The following is a 22,346-nucleotide window of genomic DNA, read 5'->3' as shown; positions in this document are numbered from 1 at the left end:
CCCTGCACCGGCACTTCAAACACGAGTGTAACTCTAACACAAGAATTAATTTCTCTGTATTCAAATAGCTCTTTGTATGAAAACATCCATTAAAATAAGACCATCTATGTAGGAAACATTAAAAAAAAAACATTAATTTACAAGGCTACGGTACGTAACATGTCGTTCTCGGACTAACACTTTAGTGGTTGGGAGTGAGGAGCACCATTTGATATACAGATTTAGATTTTTAATTCCGCTTTCAATTACGAGGTAATTCACAGCACTGTCAATGTAATGGCAACATGATCACATTGTATAGCATAAGCAGTATATGTTTTGTTAACATTTCATTTCTAGCTAGCCCCAGATTTGAAACGTAAAATTGTGTTGTTTTTCATACAAACAGACAAAACTGGAGTATCTATTAGGAACTTACGGCTGGTTCATAATCTGGATTCATGGCTGGGTTAAAGATGTCCAAAAGTCAATTTGCAAAACCTAGTCCATCACACTAATTCACAAACAACTACTTTGTAGTGCAAAGAACAAAAGAACCAGACAATTTAGATAAAAATGCTTTTGATAAGCAAGCAACCATTTTCAATTCTTTACAAAGAATTTCTCTAAGATTAGAAACGATATCAACTCGCAAGGAGCAAATCTTCTGGACATCTCTAAATAATTTAACTTTAAGTGACACTTCAAAACTTACAAAGACAACTACAACAATAATCTAAAAATGACATACAATTTTTTGATTAGTTGTTTAGAAATTTCACTACAACAGCAAATCTGCAAACTTCATCACATGCTATAACACACACACATGCCTGATATACAAAAGTGCTTCGAGGATTTTCTTGTAGAAAAAGAAAATTGTATTTTGTGCTAACTGTGAGGAATACCAGTGCATACGCATTGTAACAATTGTTTGTTTACTAGTGAAAAAAGTCCTAGTTCAAGCTTGAAAATTTTACCCATATATATTTTGCACCTGGATACCTATATATATAAATATATAAAATCGACAGCTTCTTTTATATGTACAAAAGAATTCTCTTTAGAACAATTCATTCTATTTCTACTACAAAAAAACATCCTGGTATTCTTTTGTAGTAATGAGGTAGGTTGTATTTCTCTTTACCTGGATCAACATAAATGCTAGCACATCGGATACACGGGATCAACACACTGGGCTATAATTCATTCGTGCAGCCTACAATGAAAATACAATGTAACTGCATTCTTGCTTTTGACAATACAATACAATCGAAACAATAGAATGTGCACTTACTCATAAATCTTACTCTTCCTTATGATTACTTAAGAATCCTATATTATCAGCACTCATGTACACTATATAATTTTGCTCTAAGAACACAATTCTTGTTTTGAAAGAACACTGTAAACGAAATCACCGAAATGCTAATTTAGAAATACATTTTAAGCTTATAAATTTGAATTTCAGGTTGGCTGCTTGTTTACTTAAAAATGTACAGTCGTAGTCATGGACACATCTGGGTTGTAACGATGCCATTGCGAGTCAACGAAATTGTTACAACATAAAGAGTGTCCGTGACTGATATCTTCTGGTGGGTGGTAAAGTTAGACTAACTAATTTAACAAGCCACGCATTTCAAGTTCATATATTAACTGGCCTTGTCTGCATACCTAGAGAGGAGAAATAGAAATGTAAATGGATAACTGTATAATAAAAGTTCCTCCACATATACACACATGGCAACAAACCAGAATCCCCCCTTTTTTCAACACCAAAATTCAAAAGATCTGTGATAACAAAAAAAAGGGAAGACAAGGGGAATGTGGATAATAAATAAAACAGTAAATCCAAAGGACAACAGGGAACTGAAGATATTTTTAATGATTTCAACAAGGCTAGTGAAAACCTTGAGATGATGATGACAGAACCTATCTTTTGAATCCTCGTCAATGCCAAAATTGGATGAATCTTACAGCTAAATTGAAATAGACACTTTGGTTTATATATCATATTCAGGAGTAACAAAGTAGTGAACATCCAGTAATACAAGTTAATTTATAATCACTTAATAAGCTCTCTTGCATTGGGATTATTAGTATAAAATTTAGAGATTAAGATTCTGTGCCATTTAAAAATATATCACATATTTCAATGAAAAATGTTGACTTTTATAAAATTCCGACAAGTTATATATGTTCAGAATCTCTCACAGCTTTCAGTAAAATCTACCAATGCACAGTTCACTTGTAATAGAGTAATATTTATATTAGAAAACAATATCCTGACAATAGAGAATTTCATAGAAATTTGATTTTTCAGATATAATTTAGAAAAAAACTGTTTATCGAGACAGAAGACAGGCTCAAGGATCAACAAAGCCCCACACAAGACACGAAAACTGGGGGAGAGAGAATTTCAGTGATTGGATTTGATTTTTTTTTTTATTTGATTTAGTTTATTTTACTTCGCGTTTTGTGCCTCTTGGCTAATTTGCGAAGATGGGGATGAGTGATGAAATGATGAAATTGATGAATGGACATTCACAAACAATCAAGCCCGACCGGGATTCGAACCCGGGATCCTTGGCGTCGCAGTGCGATGTGCTAACCACTCGGCCACAGGGTCGGGCTTTCAGTGATTGGAGAAAGATTATGGAATTTGACATGCGACCAACCTGTACAAAAAAATTAGCATTTCGGGGTTTCGTAAAAGTTTCAACTTCACTCGGGATGGTGTCACAACTGTACATGGGGAAATAATTAATTAACTGCAACATATTTTGGTGCCAGCACAATTCAAAACAATGCCTTGCATACAAGAACCAAACGATACTCATCAATCAAAACACAAAACAATATAGATCACACTTCTTTGCCAATTCCATTTATACGATCTGCTTCAAAACCCCTTAACACCATGAAAACCAAAAGCAGGTTCTTTGAGAAATAGAGATAAAACATTTCGGTTGCGTCCACAAAAGTTACGGAATGGATTATAGACCCACACAGACATACATATGAAACAATATACATGGGACGGACGGTAACTATAGAATAATGGTTAATTGTCCCTGAAAGTTTGAATCCGTAAATCACACAAATTCTATTGTAAACGAGTGCTTTACACTGACAACTATAGTAACATTTACAGACAGACTAATCTGCCATGGAAGAATGTGAGACCCGTAAAAACAGTACTCTCATGTTATGTACAATTATGGCATTGCAATGACCCCTGATATATATGTTACTTACACATGGTACTCAGTCCGAACATGATACATAATCATCTACATATTATGCATGGTCTTATTCATAGATAAGTTAAAATAACCAACCTCTATAATTATATAACATGGAGTAATATATATATATATATATTGAAGCAGCAGCAACTGTCAGTACGAGTTTGTTGAAAAAAAAAACTATTATCCTTGTGGTACAGTATAGTGCACATACAATAAGGAGAATTAACATATTTCAACAAAACGTCTCCTTTGGTTCAAATAATTAGTCTCTTTAAGAATACTGGTTGCTTAATGCAAGTCTTGACCCCTGTGTAAAAAATCAGTCTTATGAAAAAATATATCACATAACCAATATTAATTTAAATGCAAAGAAGTGTGATATCAACTCCCTAAATGTATTATGATACGACAACTAAATTTATCAGAGTTGTTCACCATTATACGCGTAAATAAGAGAGAAAAAAAAACCTGTCAGCATACCGACAATGAAATTATGCACTTTGATAAAAGAACTATATACATTTCTTTAAGATATGCCCCTTTTCCAAGATGTTTCCGATTTTTCATTATTTCTCTACACAAATATTGTTTTTTTTTCCACTATTACACTAGGGAGTTTAACACAACTTGAACACAAAGATGCAAAAATGATAATGGCTGGCTCGACACTTCTTAAAATTTGCATTCTTAGCAGCCGAAACAAAAAAAAAATTAAGAAAAAAACAGGACAGTTTACAATACAGAAACAACCACACCCTAACAGAAACATGAGACCCCCTTTTCTCATAAAAATGCATTAGATAAGATGCAACTCCTTTACTCTTCACTAATATTCATCACAATAATAATTAAAATTTAAAATTGGATACAATAATTTTGGTTCTGAACAAAATTTTATAAGTTTCCTTTTTCTTCATTTTTTCACAATAAAAGCAGCAATTTTTGCTCAATGGAATGTCCACATAATTACGAATGTTAATTAAGTTTTTTCTTCTATTTCAAGGCACATTATATATATATAATATATATCTAACAAATTGTAACTAAACTCTGATAACTATCAACACCAACACAGTTACTAAATCTTTTCAATAGCATGCACGCTGCACTTCGCACTCTCTGCGTTATGAAGGTGCAACCAAGCCCATCTCAAATCACAGACTCTCCATTGGTTAGCATGTCCTTGGGACATGTAATATGCCTGATATATATACACGCATTCTTTTTCATCTTCAAATATTGCATTCTTTATCATTTTTCCTCTCATGCAAAAAAGTAGCCTTTGAATACTTTTTTGCATAATTCTTTTTTTTTTTTATAGTAAAGGATAAGGCATCGTTACTGACTCTAAAACATTTACTTTCAGTCTGAACAGCTAGAAAACTATATATGTATATATACGCATGTGTTTTATCAGTCTTCTCTTCCTATGCTTTTACACATAGTATATGATCAAATTATGAAATAAAAAAAATGATTAAATAATGGAATTTGTACATAATAAACATATATGAAACCTAAAAATTATGTTAACGTAACTATCTACTATGTAACTTGTAATTTATACATAACACTGAGTGACATGCTTTTTTAAAAAAAAAATTAAATGCTTCATTGAGGGTGGGGAGGGTAAAATTGGGGGACAAGATATGACATCATTTGGGCATAAGTGTTTGGGCACCTTGAGTTATGTATTATGTAACAATGACAAAAAAATGCTATCACTGACTAGAGTAATGATTAACAAATACAGGCCAACCATCAGTCTATTTTTTCTTGAGTAGTTTCATGATGCATATGCATTGTCCCCTTTACTATGAGCATATGTGAATACTCAGTCAGCATAATCACAGTTATGGATAAACATGCACGAAACAACATTTTAAAACTAAAAAAAATACCTGTAAACAAACCAACAATTGATGTCGCTGCATGGCCTGGTTTTTACAACAAAAAATAAAACTGGTTTAACGCTACTAAAACACTCTTACGTTGAAAGTATGTACGTGTGCGCAAGACATCTAAGCATGTGTCAAAACCAAGCATTTCACGATCAAACTCTTTTGCATGTCATTCTCATCAGTTTTTTTTTCCCTAAATAAACATTTTTTTTACCATATCAGCAAAGCCACACAGCTACAGCAACTACCTGCAAACAGTTAGTTTATACAGACATGATCATAAAAATTGCAACTATTACCTTCCCTACATATATCGCGCCTCTTCCCTTTACAATTCTATTTTTTAAAATACAATTCTAACATTTAGGAAAGAAAAAAAAATATCTATCCATCCCAAAACCTTAATTAATGATAACATTCCATCAAAACAAAACTTAAAAAATCACTTCAAATCAGGCATCCACGATTTTTGTTTCTTTCAGCACAGATCCAATTTTTACTTATAGCCAACGCATTAAGCAGTGACTACAAAAAAGTGTTCTCTTCACCAACATTGTTACAGAATGGTGTTGTAACACCAGGTAGCGTCTTTAAGACTGGTTGGATATCTGCGCTTTCTTTAGAAGTTCTTTCTTTTTTAGTGAGAAAAGCAGAATGTTGCAACACTGTCTCTCTCCATCTTACTCAGAATAGCTCTTTTCAGTCCATTTTCACAATCAGCACCTGCCTGATTTGGCTTAATGCATTTTCTTCAGCAACCACAATTTATATACACACATCTACTTTTCTTTATATATATATCTACATAAACATTTTTTGTGTTTAGTAACTATCTGTACATGCATTCTGAATTGCATCAACCCTGACCTATATTTTTCTTAAAACCAGCCAGCGTTGAACAGACCAGTGGCCAATCATTTCCCACATTCCCTTTCCTAAAGGGGGTGCTATGCGATCAATACATCATGTAATCAGTCTATAACATCACAAGGCTGTCAACAATGTACAGTTGACGAGCTGGGGTAGTTGAACATTTAAATTGTTCAAGAACCCGGTTACAACTACAATGCAACTATATTTTTATATATATATATTTATATCAGTCTTGTAAAAAGAAGTTCCCCAACATTTAAGGAACAAAATGTTATTACAGCTATACAAGTCTTTGATGATCACGGGGAAAATATTTGGTTGGTCCCTCTCAAAATTAATTTGACCATATATTTAAACAAAATAGTTTATGAGAAGGCAAAAAATGATTACCGGTGTTGAGAAATGATATGACGGCAACTTATAGTATCTACTGAATGAATACAAATTGATTTTTCTGCTATTTTGACTCAGGTATTACCAGATTCTGACTTACGACACAGCACATATGTTGTATACAGATCTCTGAAACACCGAGAATAAGAACCATATTATTTCTATTACCTGTACTAATTATAAATGAATACTAATATAGTAGAATTTCTTTTCAAGAATCAACACATATAATATTGCACTGAAGTTTCAGATGCATATACATCAACATCAGTTATATATATATATATTTATATATTATATGTATATACTATGTGTGGGTGTATATATAATTTCATATATATATAAAGCTTTAGCTAAATGTTAAAAATATTGCAGTCTTTTCAATGATACTGCTTTGTAGTGGTTATAGAGGTATATGTGTGAGTTTGAGTGGTCAGGTGGGACCAATACAGACTGCGTCTTCCTATTCCCTGCTTTCCTCCACCCCGTTGCCTCTGATGTCTTCTCTCATATCTTGTATGCCATCCATATGTACCTCTCTGTGACTATCTCTGCGTACGCCATCCATGTCCTCTTTGATTTTGGAAATATTCAAAGGTAGCACCTGAGCTTCCTTTCGACCAATGGAAAGATCCTCTACCTCGTCGTGCATGTCATTAACAGTCGGACTGGGGCTCAGGCTTCTCTGAAGCCTATCCTCGGACATATACTTCATGCCCGGACTGCACGGGGAACGTCTAGGACTCAACAAACCTGCTCCGACCATAGACGAGGACATCATGTCCCGGTCGATCTCATTCTTCACGATGCCACCAAGCTGTCCCGGCACGTGAAGCATGCACGGTTCTAAAGGCGGCGGTTCGTCATTCTCCGGAATGCCCATGTAGCCGCCTGGTGAACAATTGCTCAGCGAATCTGACTTCAAACCGAAGGGGAAACTACCCCGTTTGAACGGGCGACTAGTAGTGATGCCTAACTTTTTTACCTTGTCATATAATGTGCGGGATGGCACACCATATTTCCTTGCTGCTTGTAAGGCACTCATCCCATTCTTTACTGCTTCAATGGCAGCCATTATGTCGTTTCTGGTGTACTGCTTATACCGCTTCCATTCTGGCTTCTGCGTTGGGACATATGTTGCAATGCCTGATGATATACCTGCAAACAAATGCAAGTAAGTAAAATAATTTGTTACGATAATCAGCATGATCAAAGAAAAGCAGTATATACACATGCACAGTGCTCGAAAAATCTTCTGCAGAGCTAGGTGCCAGCTTTGAAAATCAGGCGCCAGGAAACCACCTACGAGCAATTGTGCATACTATAAGAAGCTGAGCCAGCCCCCCTGGCGGAGTGGTTAGTACATCGCGCTACAAAGCAAAATGGGTTACAGGTTCGAATCTTGGCCTGGGCGTGGATGTTTGCGAGTGTTCATTCATCAATTTCATCATATCACTTATCCCCATCTTCGGAAATTAGCCAAAAGTGGCACAAAAAGTGAAGTAAAATAAAGGAAGTCAATCAAAAATCGATGAATCTATAAGAAGCTGAGCATCACCTTATTCAAAACATCGCTAAATCATGTGAGAAAGCGGGAAATGGGGGGTTGGGGGGAAAAGAGTAAGAAATTGTTACTGATTCTATGGAATGTTCACAACGTTGATAAAAATATCATTTACTACATACGTTGTTGATAAAAAAAAATTTGATAACTTACGCTGTACTGCAATTTGAACTTAAAATCTTCAAAATTTCGTACATGCAAACTTAAAAAAAAAAAAAATGACAATATTACAGCAAAAGATCAGTCGCCAGGCTGAAATTTTTAATCGCCATGGCGACCTGGCAACCGGGATTTTTCGAGCCCTGCACATGCACATCAACACTTCTAAAAGATTAAATAGATTTATTATTACAATTCATGTAAGAAATGTCAAGATGAAAAATTGGCAACTTTAGGGCTCTGTAGAGGCCAAAGACTGAGTCTAGCTTGTACACAATTATGTCTATCGAAAAGCCAAATTGCAAAAACTCTTAATCCCTTTTCACTCCTCACACAAATAATATTGGGACTGAGACATGACATTAAATAAATGCTGGCAACATTCTTATTAAAAAAAAAAGCAACAACAAATAAACAGCCTGATACAAGACACAGTAAAAGTTTGTTCAAGCTTTCAACTCAGTCATCATCAGGGCTGGTTGAGAGACGGCAAAGAAGATGCAGTCAAGGTTCCGATGATGCTACTTGCTGTGTCTGCCGGAAGATTCTGTTGCGGTCTTGCAATATTGGTAAATTCCAGGTTGTTCCGGTTGATGGCTGTAGAGGATGGATATTTCTGTTTAACTGTGTTGAACCATGATAAATCAAGATTCCCACATAAGTTGTCGTTGAGACTATTTGTATTTTTAAAACACCCCCTTCCTTAATGTCTGTCCCGTTCTATTTTTAATTTGGCATGCACCAAAAAGGAAACACAATCCTGTTAGTTGGTGGCTGGTTTGAATGACGTGTTTGGCCAACCCATGAAGAACTTTCTTTCACACATATGTATCCTATGTCGTCTGAGAATCTATCCTTGATCGGTCTTTTGCATTGGCTATATATTTCCAATTGATGACTGCATGGAGTTGAAAGGTTGGACGAACTTTTGCTGTGTCTCGTATCAGGCTGTTTATTTGTTTCATGTGTTTTTTAACAAGAATGATATCAGTGTGGTATTATTTTCGATAAGTATCGGTTGGATTTTATTTACCAGTACCTGCCAATACTTTCCCCAGATTAATTATCCTGGAAGTTATGCAAAATTCAAAGTTTTCAATTTATTTTGCCTACGTTTGGGATTTCACAACAGGTATTTTGATATTCTGATGTAATTATTAGAGGCATGCATATTTCGTTTTTGACGAAAACACAAAATTTGAAATAACACATTGGAATGTTAATTTCTCATGTTTCTGAAAGCTGTGAGGTGCATTTTCTCACCCTGTTTTGTCACGAAATAATGCGAAATGAACTGCAAAATGCGAAATAGACTCTTAAATACGAAATTTAGAGGTCTTTTTTACAGACGTGACACTTTCTGGTCAGAATTATCCTGAGAGTTATGCAATTCACGGAATATTGATTAATTCTGCTGTAAATATTTGAGAAGCAAACATGGAGCCCTTTATACTGGAATAAACTTAATATTCTGGTAACAACATAAATGTGCTATTAGAAGGGATATGCTTATTTTGTGTAGTAAGTGCAGTTTTTAAATCAAATTTGGGATTATATTCACATTTTTAAAACTAAAATGTAATTTTATATACCGCTTTTTCACCGCTATAATAGCGAAGTTTTATTTTATTTACCGCTTTTGAACCCAAAATTGACTTTGTTTTTGTACCGAAATGTTGCTCTTTTATTTGCCAAAAATATGTGCTGTAGTAATTATTGAATATTTTGAAGCAAAACTCTTGGTAATTTGATGCTTATAATTGGAGTACAATACTCGCACACTAATATTATATTAATCAGTATTTAGAACTACTTTTATTACAGTTTTTAAGCATCGATATAAGTGGAATGTGTAAGAGCATCAGTATCAGTATTGGCTGACAGTGGTATCAGCCTAGCCTGACAAACATATAATAATTCCATGTAAACTCAATTTATTCACCTATGAATTTCGCTGTCACCATTCACAAAAGACATTCTAAAAAGTTTATAATACACCTATTACAACAAAGTACATCATTTATGCCCAGATTTGTGGTTCTTGATTTTAGATTGGTTCACTAGATGACACTTTAAAACTGGCTGCCAAAGTTGATAGGATGTATAGAGTTGAATCATTGTGAAGGGTTTCACACATTTCTTTTAAAGCACATTGGGTTTGTGAAATCTTAATGATGTTGATGGTATGTTTTGATGCCTTCATGTGTTAAGACATATGTTTGATAGTTACTGAAGATAATTTATTTGGTCCTTTTAGCTGTATATTTATTGCTTCTTGGATGGTTCTAACAATGAGGCAATTGATCACAATTGCATTCCACACCATACTCACCTTCAGTGTTAATTTTATTCAAAAAACATTGTTTACCTCTTATTCTTGTCCTATTCTCGGTGCTTGTTTTGAAATTACTTTGCAAAGATTGCGATAACCAGTTGGCTCCGTTGCTAGATCTCTCTAACTCCCTTCTTTCCCCACAAAAATTGCTTCCAAGTTTATTTTAAAAAATATCAAACTAAAATTTCAGAATTAAGAATGAAATTCACATCAGTTGTATAGTACTGAAAATATCATGTACTTTACAGAAAATATGATTTTTAAGCTTTTTAAGCTATGTCTCTGTGAATATAACTAGCAGAAATATTCCCGTTTTCACACTGAAATAGCAAAAGAACTGGCACGTGTGATAAAACAAAAATTGCCACCACTCACACCAAAATCTTTTTTTATAAATCAGTAAAACTATTCTGAACTGCCAGCATATCAACATAACAACACATACACACACAAAATTATATACTTTTTTAAAATAGTTGAGTGCAGCATGCAAAAGATTCTACTCGCTCATGTGACTACATTTTGTGAATACAATGAAAATAGTTCTTTCCACTGTGATATTGCAACATTTACACTCATGCCAATTTAACCTTTTGGTGCCCGATCGTCTCGATCGAGATGCTTTGTCAAGGTCGTAGTTTTTACGTTATAACTTCGCTATTTTTGGCTAGAATTCAATTTTGTTTTTTCAAATTGTTGTTAACACATGTATTTAACAGAAATGATTGGTGCACGTTCTTTTTCATGAAAATGGCAGGGAAAAAGGCGAACTAGAAATAGGACCCATGCCCACGCACCAAAAATGGTCAATACCTGAGAGATCAAGACAGTCAATGCCTGATTCGACATGAAATGACCCCATGACTTTGTAAGCATAATGCGTTTCAAAGATAAATAATATCTTATGAAGAGTAAGTGATGTGTAAGAAACACAAAACTTTCACTATGGGTGAGCAATCATAACCTCAGATAGTAATCAGGTAATAATGCAACATTTACATCTTTCCATTCATATAAAATACCCAGAGTACTCTGTGATATATACAGCAAATGTTTGATTCTAACCTAACTTTAACCACAATGTGTGATAAGAAATGTGTAATGGAATTTTAAACATTGAAACTGGAATTTTTAGATAAATACACATGAATGAATAGTATTGGTAAATGTAAAACAAAAACCACACAATTCTGGTAGCAGAATTATATCATGTTCAATGTGTAAATGTGAATTGTAAACACAGATATAATCATATATTTATGATCTTAGAAATAAAAAGATAACAATGGAATGAATAATTCATCCCTATAGAACTTACTTTTCATATCCCCTGAGAAAGTAGGATGACCTGAGACTGGGATAATTTTGTTCATCTGCAAAAAAGAATTTTTCACATGAATCAAAGCAAGTTATTTTCTATCATTCATCTAAAACAAATATGCACATGTTTACTTTTCTGTAGAAGTGAAAAATTACAACTTAATCGAAATCACATTGAAGTTACATACATTTATAAAAGTCATGAGTAGGGACCGGATTTTCATGCAAATGCATATTTTTTTTATTGCAACCAAAAAGTCAAAAAGACATAAGTTTATGGTGCATATAAATGCATATTTTAGTTGTTTTGTTAACGGGCATATCTTGGAAGATTTCCTTTTATACTGTATATTTTCCTCATAAAACTATTATATTTTACATTTTTCTAAATATTTGTGTGCAAATTTTAAACCTGGCGCCAACGCGACATTTTCCCCTTCTGAAAACAACCGCGATCCGATAACACAGTCTGGAAAGCTACGGTGAGTCAGAGATAGCAAAGCAGTTCTTCAGTAAGTGATTTGCTGAACGTTTTCAAAACTACCATCTCTAAACTAAATTCGGTTCCTGGAAACAGCGAAGGAAAAAGTGCACAGCATACTTTCAAAAAATCCAGGGTATAAAGAAATTTGTGACATTGAAGAAATTAAGATGGTAAACACAGTGGACCCTTAGGGACAAACTCCTTATCAGTGGAGCAAATTGTGCTTTTCAACATGCACCGGTAAGTTCCTGTGAGGTGGAAAGATGCTTCTCCCGCTACAAGGACATCTTACGAGACAACAGAAGATGATTGACGCTGGAAAACCCAAAACATCTCCTAATTCCAAACTGCAACAGAAGATAATCTGAAGCCTTGGAAAATGGAATGCAAGTACCTCACAACCTCTTCATAATGAGTAAAAGTTCTTATGCTGCATGTCTTGTAGTCCTTTTTTTTGAGTCTTTTCATTAAAATTACATGTACGTAATGTAATTTGAACATTTTATTTGTTAGTTAAAAGTTGTGTGGAATCAGTTTTTACACCCTCAATGAAAATTTTGTGTGAATATTGTAATGCATATTTTGCAAGTTTTTTCTGCGTAGATGCATGCATATTTTCATGTTTTTTAGTGCATAAAAATCTGGTCCCTAGTAATGAGACAAGTTCTCACAGTTTAACTTTTATTCTTATCTAGGAAGGAAAAGAAACTTGCGGGGAAAATTATTAAAACAGACTTTTCTCAATCAGTTTACTTAGTTAGTGTCCTTTGCTGAACAATCTCTATAGCAGACAAATTATTATTGCAAGATAAGATATCTTCAAGATAGGTAAATTTGAGTTTGAAATTCTTGTACAATTAACAATTTTTCGTAAATTAGTATATCCCGTAACATCTGTAACTTGTGTTTGTAGATGTATTTTCAGTCTGAGTATGCAGAATCGCAAATGTAAACTTCGCACCTTAAATTAAATATTTTAAATATATATATATACCATTGAATTGAATTAGAATTTTTTGATACATTGGAATCACATATATTTATATTGTTAATATATTTGTGTGTGTATATGAGAAGCGGTAATACGTAAGGTTGAAATAGATAAAACATCTGCTTGTAGCTGTGAATTTTCGGAAAGTTCTCCTTGAAAACCGTGAATTATACTTGAAATTTGTCATGGTCCTATAGTAGCCACCCTAAATTATGCAAACTGTGTGTGCAGCCATGATTACCTTAATAATAATAGTATTAACAAGTTCTTCTTTAGTGGATAAGATTTGAGTCTCCTAAGGGAAAGTGTAACACCTTTTCTCCTGAGATTTTGGCCAGTGTATGGGACTGGTTCCCACCCACCATCATGATGAAACTGGGGAGCTACATATGAGTAGCGTAACCCAGTCATGGAAACCTACAACAAAGACTGGGAGTTCGTCGTGCCAACCACGTCACCCCGTAACTGAGGCTGGCAGTCGCTAGGTAGTCCCAGGTCCTCAAGGGCAGTTAACACCATAGATTATTATGATGATAGTGGCTAAACACTATTTTACTTTGTTCAAAGGTTTGAAGTGCTACATATACACGTTTCTCAATAGCTAAGAATACAGTGTATACCTAGGTGTAACTCTGGTGTACGGAAGTTTAGCCACTAGCAAACAAAAATATCTTATTACACTAAAAACTCATTTATCTCAATTTGAGGGGACCCATTAGTTTCAGATAAATTATTAATCTGGAGTATGTTGCATATGTAAAACATAAACTGTTACGACACAAACCCATGATGACCAATGTTATAGAAAATATTATACGTATAATTTTATATTGGGCATGTGTAATGATTCTAAACGGAGATAATGCAACATGTATATCCTGTTTGCTAAAGGAATAAACAAACATTGCTGTAAAATTGCATTTTTTGACTTAAGTGTTTCTTCCTGAACAGCCTAGATTGATTTATTATTATTGTATTATTTATAAAATATTACCATAAATAACAGAGATGTTTTGAGACTGAGAAAGCAAAATCTCTTGAATTTGTTTCACCAGTATTGTTTGTGCATTATTTACTCCAGAATGTCTAGGGCTGGCCCTGTTTAAATTATTCACTAACAAACTTGCATAAACTTAACACAATTGTTACTACCCTCATAAGAATAGTTGCAAAAATTATACAAAAATCTAGAAATGCCTAAGTATTTGTACTTGTGATCTACAACCCAAATTTATAATTTTATGAGTGAAACAGTCTCACATACCTTGTCATTAATGTCATCATCAACTACAGAAACATCAGTGTAAGGCGGTGGCTGATCATCGTCGCACGTAGAATCCTTGGAATTCTGATAATATATTAGATAATATTAATATTTTTATTCTTAAAATATATACATTATAAAAGTGACATAATATGCACATTAAAAACATAAAATTTTGTACAACTAATGAAATAGCCCATAATGTACAATTGTATCACTCAATAATACCAATCGCAAACAAATACAAAGCACTACAGGATACTATGTTCACAAAAGTGATGAGTTAATCCTCCCTCATCCCATGGCCAAAAAAAAGAAAAAAAGTGAAGTTTGAAGTTAACATTAATTAATTAATTAATTGTATTAATGATATACCAACGTTTCTAGTAACCAGTGATTTTGTTTCCGGCAAGAAAGGTTCCAGTACTCTTCAAGTTGGTTTGTTCTTGTTTCATCATAAATGATCAGTCGCCTATAAAAAGATGCTGGTGCAGTGTACCACTGCGTACCATGAGGAAAAAAGCACTGCTTGTAACTATCCATCCCTTATAATAATTAATGCACAATACTGTCACAAAAATGACATTATATGCAGCCAAACACTTAATTAATTTCCATTGTTGGTAATGACATGCATTTTATTGTATTTACAATAAAATTTACAAGCTGCATAATATGGTAATTTACAATAAGCTGGAAAATGACAAGTCATCACGGGTATTGAACGAGACCTGCCAAATGTGAAATAATTTGAACATTCTTGAATATCCTACGCGAGATATTTTCAAATAACATAAGCAGGCATTCTTAACAAGTTGGTTAATAAGTGTTTATACTTCATTTGAAGATAAGGTATAGTCCTTAGAATACATTTGAAACATTTTATTTGCTTCAAACAAGTGATTTTGTTCTTGATTAAAACACCATTTAAAACATTTTAAAAAAAGAAATAAATTAAAAAAGAAAAAGAAAGAACATTGTGTCAACCTCATTACATAGCTACATAATATTAGGCTGACATCCATTATCAGTATGTCTGTAAAATTTGTGACAATATTGCCAAACTGGCATTTCCATAAACAGCCTCAAACTGAAAGCTCAATTCTGCCCTTTGTTACGGTTTTTATGTGTGTAAAAGTGCAATTAACATACCTTGATTATGTAAAGCATATTTCACATAGACAGTGGTATGCTCAAAGGGAGGGGGCACTGGTGGGTTTCATAAACCCCATAGGCATATCAGTCTTCAAAAAGAGTGTCAAATGCAGGAAAAGGTGGTAGAATATAGAACTGATTACTAAAAAAGAAGACATAACCTTCTCCCTTATGTAAAAGTTGAGCATTCAATGCACATACAACGTTCACTCCTGGTGAACCCCTTAACTTTCCTCACAATTTCACAACATACCGTATTTCACTGCATAATAATTGTTGCCATTGCATAATCATCGCACCCTGTTTTTCAGTCCAAAAATTGGTTTATAAGCATTCATCGCATCAATTGTCAGATAACGAAACCAATGGTAGTCGTGCAGAATTTTCGCACACAGATCAATACATTTTTGTCCATTCTTCACTAAATTTTCTCAAGTTTAATGCCCAAATCAATAACAACTAATTGTGTAAACTTCCTTTTTCAGACAGAAAAAAATGCTTGCTAAAGAGTCACGAAAAAATCATGTGTGTCAATTTGGACTATTCAATTTTAATGAATGTTCATGTATTCTGTGTATCCTAATTTTGCACCGAAGACAATTTACCTAGTAAGAAATAATTTAAGTACTGGTAATACCTGCAATTAAAAAAAGAAGAAGAAGCAGCAGCTTTGCATATGATCGCACCTTGTTTATTTTTTGAAAAAAAAAATATGCACAAAATCTGCTACAATCATGCAGTGAAACGTGGTATATGGTTTCCTCAAAAGGCTGCACAAAAGAGCTGTGACAGGGCAACTACCACCTAGGCTTAACCTAAATCAAGGTGGTGGTTGCCCTGTAACTGCTTTCTTTCTCTCTCCATGTCTGGCTACATTTTCTAACATCGTATTTACTTTGCATCATATTTTATGACAGACCATGTCCAGCCTCCTGAGGAAGCCACGTGATGAGAATGCCTGGGGAAAGTAAAGGTATGTGTCAAAAGGCAACACTGATTGTACGAAAATGTTGCTGTATGGTGAGAGCATAGGCGCCGACTCCATGGGGCTTGGGGGGGGGGCATGAGCCACCCCAATGTTAACAATGTGGGGGCAGAGGCCCCCCCAAATAATTTTGCTTAAGAGGATCTAATGTATTATTTTCCTTCTCTGAATTGTGCCACATGAACTTAACTTTAAATACACATTTGAAATGTTTAAGACCATCAACTTTGAGGGGGGAGGGGCTGAGACCGCTAAATCATCAACTTCGGGGGGCTATGACCACAGACAGCAAAACGCATGACTTATTACTATATACTAAGTACATAAATATGAGTATTGTTAACATTTTTACTAAAAAGAGTTTCAAAAGACGATGTGCATGAACTAGGGGAGTGGATGGGAGTTCGGGCTACAAATAGCTCTCACATGACATTCAGAACGAGATCATTGATATATTAGGGAGATCTGTTTTGCGCTCCATGGTAGCAGATATTAAAAGTTGGGAATATTTTGCTATTATGGTTGACGAAACTTGTGACATATCCATCCATGAACAATTGACATTCTGCACTCGAACTGTGAATGAAAATTTTGATATTTTTGAGGAATTCACCGGCTTTTACAAGATTCCGAACACTGAGACCAAAACTTAAAAAAAGGGAGGGAGTGAGTCATTCATTAATTTATTTCAGTGATCAGAGCCCCCTCCCAATAATTTTGACAAGTCGGCGCCCCTGGGTGAGAGTTCTGATTTACCAGATTTACAGTTTCTTTTTCTTACGTGATATCCATTGCAGTCACCCCATTTCATACATTAAGTACAGAAACCTTATTATTCTGTTATTAATTCTGTAGTTTTCTGTATCAGTTAAAATCACAATAAAAAATGAGTATGTAAATTACTACTAGTAAAGATCCTGAAAACTTGATTGAAAGCACAGCTGTAGCTAGTGAGAATAGGCTTTGGTGCACCCCCTCTATTTGAAGTAAATATTATTATTCTACTTATAACAGATTATTTTGAGGACTGATTATTTCTTCCGAGAAGAAGGAGGATAGAGAGATTAACACCCCTTGGGCAAAATGAACTGTCCTTAATATGCATTGTGTAAAGGGACAAAGAAAAATGCGGTGAAGTTTTTCGAGCAGTGTTTGTAGAGCCTTTGAGAGAAAGGCCGCGTTGCTTCGCGCGTTGGCTGCAGAAGTTTACATGCAGCAGTTGGCGTCGAGATCTCAGGGTATGGAGAATTCGCGAATTTGATAGTGTTATCGGCAGCAAGTTGCAGTTAGATATTCGTGGACTGTTTTTGTAGATGTCGTTCGCCTAGTGGACAGTTAACAGTGATCTGTGTTCCGGACATTTGAACGATCGCGTGATTGGGAAAAGAGCACGCGGAATTTTATTTATATACAGACTGTTTTCTCGTGGCAACTTTTATAGCACGAGAAGTGAAAAGAACACTGCAAGTGTGTAGTTGTGAACTGAGAATTGCTAATCGAGGTGACGACGTTGATACCAAGTTCGACCTTTGAACTATGAATTCGGCGGTGAATTACTTCGAGGGATAGACGTTGAAGATCTTCGAGGGAAAGAAGACATCAAGGAGCTTCTGCCAATAGTGTTTCCCCCCTAGTGTCTAGAGCTCTAGAGATGTTTACTTTTATATCGGAAGTGTTGATTACAATAAAAGTGAAAGCGCGCGCTGAGTAAATTTCGTAAGTAGGTCGACCATATTCTTTTAATTGAGGTTAAGTGTTTATTTTCTGTTTATTAATCCATGTTACTAACCTAAGATTAATCTAAGGCAACTTGAGGTAATTTTTGTATTAGTTTTAACTATGTAAAACAAAGCCCTCCAGCTTTCCAGGGCAAATTAAAAATGTATTAACCGCTAGTTTATTTTAGAAGTTTGTAATAAAAAACAGTAAAGAATCCTTGGGTTTTCTTAAGCAGTTTTAAAGTGTAAGTTAGAAATGTAAAACCAAAAATATGTTCTAGTGTAAACGAAACTGCGACACTTAAAGGTCCAAAAACAACTTTTATCGTTACACTTTTCACTCCATTTTATGCATTTGCACACAAATTGCTCCCTCTCTTCTTAGTAAAAATATTAATCTTGTCTCAATTGTTAGCATAGTTGTCTGCACCAAATTAATTTGGATGTTAGGGGCAACCCTTTCTGAACTCATCCAAATGTCAACCTTCCATCAAAGTAATACCTAGGATTGCATTTTTCAGAGTAGCGCTCTGCCTCCTGGAGCCACAACCAGTATAATTATATTCCTCTGTGAAGCTCATATTGTGTCGTCCCTTCATCAATCTCATTTCATCACCCCTCATCCTCATCTTCGCGATTAACCAAAAGTGGCAGAAAAGCATAGTAAAATACCATATTTCGCCGCACAATCGTTGCACATTTTATGCAATATTTTTATTTTGCAAAAAAAAAAGTTAAGTGTGTCCCTTATGCGGAGATGCTGCTTTTTTCATGTACTGGTATTACTGGTACTTAGGAAACACTTCCTAAACTATCTTCAGTGCAAGATTAGGATACACAGAATACTTGTGAATGAACATTAAAATTGAATAGTCTAATTTGACGCACATCAATTCTTCGTGACAATCTAACACTTTCAGGTCTGAAAAAAAGTGAACACATTAGTTGTTATTAATTTGTGCATTATAGTTGAAATATTGCACTTTAGAAAATTTACTACACTGTTGCGAAGTAGTGAGAGACTTACAAAATCCTCCATGTTCGAAGATTCTGCACCACTATCATTGGTTTCGTTATCTGATGTGCCGACGTGACAATTACATGATGAAAAGTTATAAACCAATGTTTGGATTGAAAAAAAAAATGTTGAGATGATCATGCAGTGAAATATAGTAAACTAAAGCAATTTTAACTACTCACATTTCCTGAACTTTCATTCATGATACATATGTTACGTATATTTCAGGGGCGGCGCGTGCCTTTTCAGTCAGGCAGGGCACATTTTTCTTTTGGGTGGGGAGGGGGGGGGGGGCAGTTTACCTCTATATTCCTCTTTAAGGTTCTTGAGGGAGTTCCTTGATATGGAGTAAGTAAATTGTTCGAACAATTTGGAATAAAATTAACATTCTGATCAAGATATCTCTCCAAAGAGCATTAAATACTGTACTCACTACGTAGGAATACGAAAAATCAGCAACATATGGAACAAATTACATGAATAAAAAAAACTCGAATGCTGACGTCGGAACCCTATACGCTTGCAGTAACTAAACTTTGGGTAGATACTGGAATGATTAGGAAAATGTTACACTGCAGTTTCTCTTCCATTGTCAATGAATTGAAAGGCGTAGATATTAAAGTTTCTATAGATTGTCCAGCGAAAAGAATAGACTGTTGCTTCAAATGGGCTTTTACTTTCCCTACATCCTCCCTCTTTTTAAATATTGTTTTCACTACTAAGCGCAAAGGTGAACACACTTGCTTTTCTTTCGAATGCAAAACGCTATTCTGGAACTGGTTAAGCTTTCAGACCAGCAAAAGTTCCTTCCAGCAGCGCGTGTTTTAAATTTTGTTTGTGCAGGGGCACGTGAACGGAGGGGAACGGCGAGCCCAGCGTTGTCGACTGCTTTCCACCCCACCCCCTCAGCCAGTACCGCGGTAGACAAAATTTCACGGAAGGAGAGGGTGACTGACCGTTTGTTTCGACGAGGAATGACCGTGGCGGATCTGTGCTTTGGGTTGTGTTGTGTTGTGCTGTAAAAAACCGTTGGTTTTAATACTGAAATATGAGCGGAAGTAGTGTAAAGAAGAGAAGGCGTGGTGAGGTTCTCAAAAGTAAAGAAAGGCAAATAGTAATGAATATTTTTGTTTATTTAAAACAGAAAAATCCGGATCGCAGTGTAAGTTGGTTAGCCAGCGAGACGGCGAAAGCAACTGGAGTTTCTCGGGCTACTGTGTATAAAATTCGGGGCGAGGTTTCTCAAGGTCCTTTTGAAACACCAGGTAAGAAACGACCCAGGAAAAGATCGCCAATTACAAGTAGAAATGTAAAATATAATGATTTTGTCAGAAGTGCTGTGCGACGTAAAGTTCACGAATTCTTTTTTAAAAACAAACCCCCAACACTTAATTCTGTTCTTGTTGCTGTTAATTCTGACTCCACATTACCGAATTTTAAAAGATCAACGTTTCATGTCTTTCTCAAAGAACTTGGCTTTTCGTATGAGAAAAGGGGCAACAAATCCATGTTAATGGAAAGAGAAGATTTAATTTCTCTTCGCCATAAATATTTAAGAGAGATTAGGAATTATAGGCGTGAAAATAGAAATATTGTTTACACTGATGAATCCTGGGTGAACACCGGAACCTCAGTCAATTATGAATGGAAAGACAAGACAATTACAACTGCAAAACAAGCGTTTCTGGCAGGTCTTTCCACAGGTTTAAAAAATCCAACATCTCGCGGAGCGCGATACGCTTTAGTGCATGCGGGTAACGAACGCGGTTTTCTGCAAAACGCCCGACTTGTGTTTCAGTGCAAAAAGAATACAGCAGATGTCCATGATGAAATGGATGGAGAAACGTATGAGATGTATTTTCGGAAACAGTTGCTCGTCAATCTCCCTCCGGGATCTGTTATTGTTGTTGACAATGCCTCTTATCATAGCCGCAAGCAAGAGCCAATGCAGACAACCTCGTGGAAGAAGAATGATTTAAGAGAATGGTTGAAATCTCATGGCATACGTTATGATGACGACATGTTACGGAGAGATCTTCTGGAACTTACAAATATTCATAAAATTAAGTACGATAAGTATAAGATCGATGAGATGACAAAACAGATGGGGCATACGGTGCTTCGTTTGCCCCCATATCATTGCGAACTGAACCCGATTGAACTTGTGTGGTCACAGGTTAAGCATTATGTGCGGTGTAACAACACTACATTCAAAACTAAATACATTGAAAATTTAATCACTGAATAATTTAAGACAGTAACAGTTGAAAACTGGCAAAATTACGTATAACATGTCATGGACATAGAGAAGGAAATGTGGAATGCAGATGAATTGCAGGATGACGTTGATCAGATAATAATCCACTTGGGTGAAGATTCCAGCGAGAGTGATGATCTGACAGAAGAAAATGATTCTGGTGATGATTCTGCAATGGAAGGAATTAACCCCCTGGAGTGACATGTGAGAGAAAATTAAGTTCATTAAGAATTATTCTTTCAGTTTATGTAATTTTGTGAATTTGTTTCTTGTTTTTAATAATAGCTCACCGTGAACTTATTTCTTCAATTTGTACGTACCCGCGATTCAAGCGCCACGCACGTTTGTTTGGTCTTGTACTTTCACTGCCAGCAAGTCCGTTACTCGCCCCTGCGGCAAGCGGCAACGCTGTTCTCATATACCCAACAGTCTATTCTTTTCGCTGGACAACCAATACATGATTCAATGTCATATTCACCAAGTATCCACTAATATCAATGACTAAGTAGGAAGATGATGCAGCGTTAAGTTCAGTTACAACACTTTACATTGGCCATGTACCCCAAAAAGTTCGTTTATACTTACGAAGATATTCTGCATGTCAAGTTGCTGGAACACAATTACACAAATAAATAAATAAACGCGTACAGTAACTATAAACTCGCGAAAAACAATTATTTCATAAGCGACCAATACGCA

The 22,346-nt window shown here is 35.2% G+C and overlaps 1 protein-coding gene across 4 annotated transcripts in view; it reads right to left on the bottom strand.

The window, feature by feature from the left end:
- Positions 1-3,679: 3,679 nt before the first annotated feature.
- The window catches only part of LOC145993804 (uncharacterized), a 101,874-nt gene continuing 83,207 nt past the window's right edge, over positions 3,680-22,346 (bottom strand). For all 4 annotated transcript variants that reach the window (XM_083129618.1, XM_083129619.1, XM_083129620.1 and 1 more), the window contains 3 exons: positions 14,515-14,598; positions 11,774-11,828; positions 3,680-7,555 (listed from right to left, as the gene is read on the bottom strand). In XM_083129618.1, coding sequence (XP_082985744.1) covers positions 6,861-7,555; positions 11,774-11,828; positions 14,515-14,598 — 834 coding nt within the window. In that variant the 3' untranslated portion in view covers positions 3,680-6,860. The remainder of the gene's footprint in view (positions 7,556-11,773; positions 11,829-14,514; positions 14,599-22,346) is intronic.

This window comes from Lepisma saccharinum, chromosome 10 (genome assembly GCF_977018435.1).
Source record: "Lepisma saccharinum chromosome 10, izLepSacc3.1, whole genome shotgun sequence".
NCBI classification, from domain to species: Eukaryota; Metazoa; Arthropoda; class Insecta; order Zygentoma; family Lepismatidae; genus Lepisma; species Lepisma saccharinum.
Note: the sequence above shows the minus strand (reverse complement) of the source record. Positions and strands in the feature narration are given on the sequence as shown.